The sequence below is a fragment of the Micropterus dolomieu genome, linkage group LG20 (genome assembly GCF_021292245.1).
Source record: "Micropterus dolomieu isolate WLL.071019.BEF.003 ecotype Adirondacks linkage group LG20, ASM2129224v1, whole genome shotgun sequence".
NCBI classification, from domain to species: domain Eukaryota; kingdom Metazoa; phylum Chordata; class Actinopteri; order Centrarchiformes; family Centrarchidae; genus Micropterus; species Micropterus dolomieu.
The window spans coordinates 6811453-6821376 of record NC_060169.1 but is presented as its reverse complement, the minus strand read 5'-3'; the positions used below and the strand labels follow the sequence as shown (position 1 = coordinate 6821376).

The window sequence follows — 9924 nt, the reverse complement described above, 5'->3', positions numbered from 1 at the left end:
TTGTACTTGTATAGGATACGTATATACAGAAGGAAGTCTTACTGCTATTTTTCTGGCCAACAACACAAAGCAATAATTGTTTAAATATGACTTATAGGTTTACCACATGATCATATTATCCTAATTAACTTGCGTCCTCTAAATAGTATTTTAGGTTTCTTCTGGGATAGAGCTCAGAAAAAGTCTCTTACTTAGATACACCTGTTCCAAATTATTATGCAAACTGGAATTAAGTGTCATAAACATTAAATATTTTGTTTTTAAATCAAACTCATGGATGGTATTGTGTCTCCGGGCTCTTTGGATCACTGAAATCAATCTCAGACACCTGTGACAATTAGTTTGCCAGGTGAGCCCAATGAAAGGAAAACTACTAAGGAAGGATGTTCCACATTATTAAGCAGGCCACAGGTTTCAAGCAATATGGGAAAGAAAAATGATCTCTCTGCTGCGGAGAAGCGTCAATGCAATGCCTTAGCCAAGGTATGAAAACATTAGATTGTGTGAAATAAATGTCTTTATTTATATGAAGGGAAACAAAATTAAGGTGACAGGTGACAATTCAAAATATAAAAATATAAGGAAAGGCAAGGCAAGGCAAGTTTATTTGTATAGCACATTTTAACAACAAGGTAATTCAAAGTGCTTTACATAAAACATAAAAGCAACAGGGAAATATAAAAAAGTTTAGAAGCAACATAAAATATAATAAAGGTTACAGTGTTACAGTCAGGGTTAAGAGTTAAATGGATTGTTACGGCTGCCGAGGGCAGCCGTCTGTGTGTCACTGCTGCTGTGTTTCTCCCTACATGTGTTACACTGTGAGGCGGGGGATTGGCCGGTCTTCGGCAAATCTGGCTGATCCCGCCTCCCACATCCGACGATCCTGATTGGAGCGGCGCACCAACCTTTCTCCAATCGCCGAGCTGCCTGCAGGACCGCGTTCGTGCCTTCCCCCTCAAATAGGCTGGTCGGCTGCTGGTTCGAGGCAGCTACCTTTTGCCATGTAGTTTGCCCTGATGCTGGTCCTAACTTTGAACTCTGTGTGTGTGCGCGCGCGTGTATCCTCAGTGGAAACCATTTCTGTGTTTGTTAGATCTGTGTGTTACTGAGAGAGGCTGATCCCAGTAGTTGGTCTACAGACTTGGGCTAGGGGAAGCTTGTTCACTGATCACTCACACCTGTTAGTAAATACTTGTTTTAGAGACACTAGGTTTAGGGGTGCTGCGCTCCCTGTGTTTTGCTTCTGAACAACGGCTAGAGAGATTTTTGTTTATTCTTTTTTCAAGTAGTTTAGTAATCCCTCATGTAGGAGGGATCTCTTTTTGTTATATATTATGTTATATATTTGGTTCTTTGTTTTACGCAGCACCCACTTGCCCATTTTCTTTTTGACCATTTTGTGTGTATCAGACTGTTTAATAAATAATCTTTCCACCCATACCAAATCCATCTGGTTTACGTCTCTCCTACCCCTAGAGAGCGGGGACGTAACATGGATAAAAGCAATGATAATAAGCTAAAAACAAAGAAAACAGGAAAGTAAAAGTTACAGTGCAGTGTAAGTTATCAATAAAAAGAAAAATCTTAAATATTTAGTTAAAAGCAATGGTAAAAAGAAACGTATTCAGTCTTAATTTAAAAGAACTGACTGTTTCAACAGACCTGCAGTTATCTGGGAGTTTGTTCCAAATATACGGAGCATAATAACTGAACGCTGCTTCTCCTTGTTTAGTTTTGACTCTGGGGACAGAAAGCAGACCTGTATCAGACGACCTGAGAGGTCTGGATGGTTCGTAACGAAGCAGAAGATCACAAATGTATTTTGGCCCTAAACCATTTAGTGCTTTATAAACTAACAGCAGGATTTTGAAATCAATTCTTTGACATACAGGAAGCCAATGTAAAGACCTCAGAACTGGAGTGATGTGATACACCTTTTTGGTCTTAGTGAGGACTCGAGCAGCAACGTTCTGAATCAGCTGCAGGTGTCTGATGGATTTCTTAGGGAGCCCTGTAAGGACACTGTTACAGTAGTCAAGTCGACTGAAGATAAATGCATGGATAAGCTTTTCCAGGTCCTGCTGAGACATAAGTCCTTTAATCCTTGATATATTCTTCAGGTGATAGTAGGCTGACTTTGTAATTGTCTTAATATGGCTCCTCAAATTCAGGTCTGAGTCCATGACCACACCAAGATTTCTGGCTTGATTTGTGGTTCCTAACATTAAAGATTGAAGTCGAGCACTGACTTTCAATCATTCCTCCTTGGCTCCAAAAACAATAACTTCAGTTTTATCCTTGTTTAATAGAAGAAAATTCTGGCACATCCAATCGTTGACATGCTCAATACAGTTACTCAGCGCTTGTATGGGATCATAGTCCCCTGGTGAAATGGTTATGTAAATCTGTGTGTCATTTGCATAATTATGGTAACATATTTTGTTGTTTTTCATAATCTGAGCCAGTGGAAGCATGTAAATGTTAAACAAAAGAGGTCCCAGAATGGAGCCTTGGGGAACTCCACATGTCATTTTTTTCAGCTTAGATGTGTAATTACCTGTAGACACAAAGTAGCCCCTGTACTTTAAGTAGGATTCAAACCATTTTAGTACTGTGCCAGAAAGTCCAACCCAGTTTTCAAGTCTGTCTAGTAATATGTTGTGATCGACCGTGTCGAATGCAGCACTGAGATCCAATAATACTAAGACTATACTAAGATTCTGCCACTGTCAGTGTTTAAATGGATGTCATTGAAGACCTTAACAAGAGCTGTCTCAGTACTGTGGTGTGGTCGAAAACCTGACTGGAAGACATCAAAACAGTTATTTAGTCCCAAGAAAGCACTAAGCTGTTCAAAAACAGCTTTTTCAATGATTTTACTTAAAGATGGAAGATTTGATATGGGCCTATAATTGCTCATTAGTGAACTGTCTAGATTGCTCTTTTTTTAGAGTGGCTTAATGACTTAATGGCTTTTCCGGGCCTGTGGGGAAAAAACCTGAGAGAAGAGACATGTTGACAATTTGTAGTAAATCTGAGGCCATGCATTTAGAAACATTTTTGAAAAAACCTGTTGGCAGAATGTCAAGGAAGCATGAGGAGGATTTCACATGTTGTATTATGTCCTCCAGGTTTTTATGGTTAATAGAATCAAATTGTCTCAAGCTATATGAATTGTTTTTAAGTGGACACAGGGACAAGACATATCCTGTTACTGACCTGGAAGCACTGAATGCTTGTCTAATTGTTTGAATTTTGTCTGTGAAGAAGGAAGCAAATTCATTGCAGGCCCTGGTAGTTAGAAGTTCAGAGGCTACAGACACAGGAGGGTTGGTTAGCCTGTCGACAGTAGCAAACAGGGCACGTGCATTATTAGTGTTTTTGGTGATGATGTCAGAGAAGAAGGACCGCCTTGCATTTCTCAGTTCTAAATTATAAATGCGAAGTCTCTCTTTATAGATGTCATAATGAACCTGGAGATTTGTTTTCCGCCACCAGCGTTCAGCTTTTCGACACTCTCTCTATTTTGAGTTCTAACCAGCGTGGCATTTCTCCATGGAGAAATATAATGGAATATAATGCAGTAATCAGCTTTTGGACAATGCACATTTGTTTCATCTATATTTCAGTTGCACTGCATGTTTTCATATTGTGCATTGTTTTATGTGTTATTCAACTTTTCTTGTTGCTGTTTTTCAGAACATTTTTAACAAAAGCTTTCAAAAAGTGATAGAGACATTCAAATTCTGACCAGTCCCCAGTGTAAATGACAACTATCTGTCAATATTTTTAAATGTCCCGCCCCATCCAGGCTGTGATTGGTCGGTTCACGACAAGCAACATTAACGAGCTACATTCAGCACATGGCTGCTTGAAAGGCTCCCGAGCTTCTCTTCTCCCTTGTTTCTCTCCGCCGACAGAGATTAGCTGGCAGGCGAGAACGGGAGCAGATGAGCGTCACGTAGGGCCCAGAGAACCTTATATGGAGAGGGCAGAGGAGAGTACCACTTAAAGCACTGGCAAAATCCAACACAACGGTAGATCTACGGCATTAGCCTAATATCAGTTCACACACTGGCTTATAGCCGCTTTAGTAAGAGATGCACAATTACATTTTTCCTGGCTGATTCCAATTACCGATTATTTAAAGGTCTACCTGCTGATTCTGATGTTGGCTAATTTCAATTTTCTTTGTTTCTAAGAACTATAATTGACAGCATACACAAACATTTTTTTTTACTTTTCTTTATTGGAAAAATCTTTTTTATTAGGATCCCCATCAGCAGAAGTTTAACTGTTGGCTATTCTCACTAGGGTCCATTCATTGTATGGTCATAATGAAACATTGATTATTAAATCGCATTCACATTTTCACTGGAAGGAGCTGTTTTGTACAACCCCAATTCTAATGAAGTTGGGATGTTGTGTAAAATGTAAATAAAACCAGAATACATTCATTTACAAATCCTTTTCAACCTATATTCAATTTAATACACTACAAAGACAAGATATTTAATGTTCAAACTAATAAATTTCATTGTTTTTTGCAAATATTTATTTACTGAAAGTTGAGGAATGCTCAAAAAACACCTGTTTGGAACATTCCACAGGTAAACAGGTTAATTGGAAACAGGTGAGTGAGGATGGGGTGAGGTTGTAAACAGTTTAAGAACACTCTTTCTCAACGTACAATTGCAAGGAATTTTGTTGTGGTGGCAGCCCGGCTGACGGTGAGTGTCCTGTTTATTTCTCCTTTTTTGCTTGTGATTCTGTTTTCCCCTGTTTTTTTCCTGTACTCTGCCTGCCTCCCTGTGTCTCCTCCCCTGTGTGTACTCTCTCCCTCTGCTCCTGAGCCCAGCCAACGACCCGCACCTGCATCTCGTCAGCCACCTCGTCTGCCTGCCACACCTGCCAGCAATCTACCTCATCCCTGCCTGCATATCAACCCTGGTTCTCCACTCCATCGCTGCTTCATCATCGTTGTTCCTTACCTGGTGCCACTGATCACTCGAGCCCTCATAACCTGCATGATCTGTTTCCCTGTTCTTGATTTTTCCCTGAGTCACTAACCCTGTTTATCTGTCTGTCTCTCCCCAGGTTCACTCACCCTCGTCCTGTGAAGTCGGTTGGGCTCGCTCACCTGCCCTCTCCCCTCGGACTTCCCCCACGGCGTCCTCGTGCCTCCCCGGTCAGCCTGCCACCACACACCTCCACCAACCCCCGGATCAGTTCTCCCATGCCTCCTCTCTTTCTCGGCCCCCCATGGTCCCTCGGCTCTCTGGTCTCAGTCTCCTCGGTTCCCCGTGCCTGCGTTTCCCCGGCGTCCACCTCTCCCTCAACTCCAGTCCCTTAACCCCTTTTTATTATTATTATTTTATTTTTTCCCCCCTAATAAAACCAGTTAATCTTGAGCGCTGCGTTTGGGTCCACTCTGTCCATCTCGCAACAGAATTTAGGGATTTCCTCATCTACGGTCCATAATATCATCAAAAGATTCAGAGAATCTGGAGAAACCTCTGCACCGTAAACCAACATTGAATGGCCGTGACCTCGATCCCTCAGGCGGCACTGCATTAAAAACCGACATCAATGTGTAAAGGATATTACCACATGGGCTCAGGAACACTTCAGAAAACCATTGTCAGTTAACACAATTCGTCGCTACATCAACAAGTGTAAGTTAAAACTCTACCGTGCAAAGCGAAAGCCATATATCAACAACACCCAGAAACACCGCCGGCTTCTCTGGGCCCGAACTCATCTGAGATGGACTGACGCAAAGTGGAAAAGTGTGCTGTGGTCTGACGAGTCCACATTTCATATTGTTTTTGGAAATTATGGACGTCGTGTCCTCCGGGCCAAAGATTAAAAGAACCATCCGGATTGTTATCAGTGCAAAGTTCTAAAGCCAGCATCTGTGATGGTATGGGGGTGTGTTAGTGCCTATGCCATGGGTAACTTGCACATCTGTGAAGGCACCATTAATGCTGAAAGGTACATACAGGTTTTGGAGCAACATATGTTGCCATCCAAGCAACTCTTTTTCAGGGACATCGCTGTTTATTTCAGCAAGACAATGTCAAGCAACATTCTGCACGTGTTACAACAGCGTGGCTTCGTAGTAAGAGTGCGGGTACTAGACTGGCCTACCTGCAGTCCAGACCTGCCTCCCATTGAAAATGTGTTTGTACATCAAGCAAGAGTGGGAAAGAATTCCACCTACAAAGCTTCTACAATTAGTGTCCTCAGTTTGAGTGTTAAAGGAAAGGTGATGTAACACATTGGTAAACATGCCCCTGTCCCAGCTTTTTTGGAATGTGTTGCAGGCATCAAATTCAAAGTGAGTAAATATTTGCAAAAAACAATAAAGTTTATCAGTTTGAACATTAAATATCTATCTCTGTCTGTAGCGTATTCAACTGAACATACAGGCTTACAAACATAGCTTACAATCAACAAAAAAATGCAGTAGCCTTTAAAGTAGGCCATTTTAAATATTACTTAAAAATATTTGAAAGAATACATTATCCTATTTCTAACCTCACCATTTTAACTGTACTTAAATCTCCACCTTATTTTTGTGTTTAATCACAAACTACAGTCATCTGCTCACCTTGCTTTTCCCGTCAGACACGTGCACACACCTACACCTCTCTCTCTGCTTGTATCAGTCTGACTTTATTTATTGCAGTTTTATAAAGGCAACTCCTGTGTTGTATTTTTTTTTTTTCACGGCAGTAAATGAGCCACAAGTGGAGGCTTGTTAATTACCGATTGAGACCCCCGTGGTATGAATTCGTACCAACAGCTGTGTTCACTGTTGCTTTACCTGGTCCATGCTTTACCATACCTAAGACATGTTTTAGCATGTGTGTGGCTGTGATATGAGGTTACTGTCTGTGCTTCTGTGCACACATGTGAAGTAATGTTCAATGTGACCGGCAGAAAATTGAATATTTGACACTGCTTGGCCCTGGTCACTGGCCATGGCTGATAAAGCAAAAACCGGCCTATTTCAGTCCCCAGCTGATCAATCACGGCATCTCTATCTGTAGAAGGTGACTTACTATCAAACAAGCTACCGAACAAGTAATGTCATAATAACATTGTGGGCTCATGGAAATATAATCGGTTATCATAATAAAGTCATGATTAATTTATTAATGACTCATCTGTATTGCATCATCTGTATTAAAGACAAAAGAATCAGTTCATCTGATTCTTATTCAAGTGAATAATTAGTATTGCGAACCCTAACCCTGCACTTAACCTTTTCATGGGCAGTTTGTATTCATAGTTAGACGGATATCATGATTTAGCATTTTAGGATTGCCTAGCAATATATTGATTATCACAGAATTGCTGTATCGTGATATTATTGGTTTTGTGAGCCATGTATCGTGTATTATACCAAATTGTGAGGTACCCCATCCCTAGTAACTACCATGTTTGTGGTTATAAATGTAGCAGAAGGAGACAGAAGCTATATGCATATTTTACATAGATGATGTGCACTTTGAAAAGGAAATCTCCAGCCATTTCTTAGAGACAGTACACAGATTGAAATAGAAAAGAAAAACAGATTTTATAATGGAGACGGATGTTTTATCTTATTGACAGGGAAAAGGAAAATCAGTGGAAGTCACTCTTCAATTGTTACTTCTTTATATCACCTCCTGACATGGATTTGCAATAGATTCTCCAAAGCTTTCAAGATAAAATGGGTAGCTTTGAAAAACGTGTATAGTTATCATGAAGTCATGGATCAAGGGAGGTTGTTTTTTAAAGAAAAGGCTAAACACTTGTCTTCTTCAAATAATCAGGAATGCTATCACTGGAGAGGAAACTGTTCACAATAGAGAGCAAGCGAGAGCCCACAGCCTCTATAACCTCTTTGAGGAATTTAATGTGAATAATATCTAAGGGAATTTGGGTCGGTTGGAAGATAACCACGAAGAACAGGTTCAGCAGTGATAATTTTACGCATGAGCACCTCAAGGCTAGAACATTCATCAACAGGAATAGATTTACTATGCTAAAAACAGTTTCAAAGAAATCACTGAAAGACTTGACAGGAAAAATTAGTGTAATTTGGAGTTGAAATTTGGTCATGAGAGATGGGAATAAACTTTTGTCCAAGTTTCATAAATTCACTCAAGCCTGAAAATTAAACTTAGAGTCATCATTCTAATGATAACATAAAGTATCAATAACATTCCTTTAATTCTAATTCAGGGTCTTGAGATAGCTACAGTGGCATTCAGGGTATTGAGGATATGAAACCTAGAGATGCTTCAATGCTCCTGATCCTTAAATAACATGCATTAGCACACAAGTACAACAAGAAGGTAGAAAATTGCAATGAGATGATTAGCCCAATGTTTTGAATACCTGTGTTCATTTAATTTTGATGGGAGAAAATTTGACTTCATTTTCCTTTTTAAACACAGATCTAGAGAGTTGTAACCTCTTTTGCAACAAATACCTCTTGTAGGCTTCCAAGGTGCATATTAGGTCAGTTGTTTGCTCCTTCAGCACAGCAGCAGTGCCCAGGTTTAAATGATTTCTGCTGTAATAGATTCATAGGGCTGGGTGATAAAACCATATTATCAGGTGGAATTGAATTGTGACATGATCATCATATAGTGCCATTGTTGTACATACTATGATACATACCAATATGAAAAAAGTATTGTTAAAGCTGCTATAATCAATATTGTTGCTTGTAGTGGCAAAGTGTCAAATAATTATCATTAGGCAGTTCCTAGTGGTGCAACAGATCAAATCAGCTGCATTGTAGGAACAGATTGTTACCATATAAATTTAAAACAAGAAAGATCCATTTGACGGTGGTGACACAGAGCTGATGGTGGTGGTAGTAGCCTATTAATTGTTCCTTTTCTTTTGAGTTGAATTGTATGTCAGCCCAAATAGTTTTGTCTGGTGTATTAGGAGAAATTTCTTAAGAAGAAGAATTTATATTTTTAGAAATTGGGGATGCATATAGTAAGAAAATACTGTAGAACTACAGTATTTGTTGAAGAAACAATGTATGAAATTATGTATAGTATAAATAGAGGTCAATGAAACATTACAAGCCATGTTACTATTTATTATGATCATAAATAGTATTCAAGCCTCCTTTAAGGATGATTTGGATGTTTTTGTCAATACCGTCAAACTATGTGTTACCACCGTCTGACATAAACCTGATGGTGTTGACATCTGATGGTGGTGACAAAAACACACTTATTAACATGACATGCACGAGTGGTATCCGGGACCCATCTTGTTTTCCCTATGTTGCTAGCTACCTCTGGCCTCTACAAAAAATACACATGTATTTATGTCATAAATTCAAATAATACTTTCTGTACAAAAGAGACGGTGTGGAGTAAATGTGGAGGGTGGAATATAGTTGACCATGTAGTTGCCTGATTTTATTGCTCTTTAATAAATATCTGACAGTGTTGACAAAAATGTGGGACAGATTTGAGCAATCAAAAAATAAGAGTAATTATTGTTGAAAATTCACTGCTTCTAGGTTTAAAGATTTTTTTCACTCTACTCTTTCACTGGCCTATATAATATACATTTAAAATAATTCTCCTCCTTTTTTATCAAATTGAAATTAAATCTTGAAATGACCCCTTGGTCCCTCTCTGTCTGTCAAGGTAAACAAACATTATATACACTTAATAGCTATATAAAAGCTTATTATGTTGTCTAACAAGTTAGGTTAGCACACCCACAGACAGCTGAGCCTCCCCCTTTAAGTAAGGTGGCCTTGTGGGTAACCTGTGTGTGATGTAGGCTAGCAGGTTTGTAGTGGGAAGCGAGTCTCTCCCGGTGTGTGAGAGAAGTACCAGCACTTTTCCGCAGTCACAGAAAAGTGTAGGGTATAAGTGGATTTCAGGTCGC

At 39.5% G+C, this 9924-nt stretch overlaps 1 protein-coding gene across 1 annotated transcript; it reads left to right on the top strand.

The window, feature by feature from the left end:
* Nucleotides 1–423: 423 nt before the first annotated feature.
* On the top strand, nt 424–6342 carry LOC123959273. The gene is made up of 3 exons (XM_046033228.1): nt 424–483; nt 4668–4997; nt 5101–6342. The coding sequence occupies exons 1-3, from the start codon at nt 424–426 to the stop codon at nt 5482–5484; spliced, it is 774 nt and encodes a 257-aa protein (XP_045889184.1). The 3' UTR covers nt 5485–6342.
* Nucleotides 6343–9924: the final 3582 nt, after the last annotated feature.

Excerpts from the sequence above, each read along its gene's own strand:
- LOC123959273 (XM_046033228.1), top strand. The coding sequence starts at position 424 with ATGGGAAAGAAAAATGATCTCTCTGCTGCGGAGAAGCGTCAATGCAAT. Across the intron at positions 484-4,667 it reads AATGCAATGCCTTAGCCAAG|TTTAAGAACACTCTTTCTCA; the intron begins GTATGAAAACAT and ends GGTTGTAAACAG. Across the intron at positions 4,998-5,100 it reads TCATCGTTGTTCCTTACCTG|GTTCACTCACCCTCGTCCTG; the intron begins GTGCCACTGATC and ends GTCTCTCCCCAG.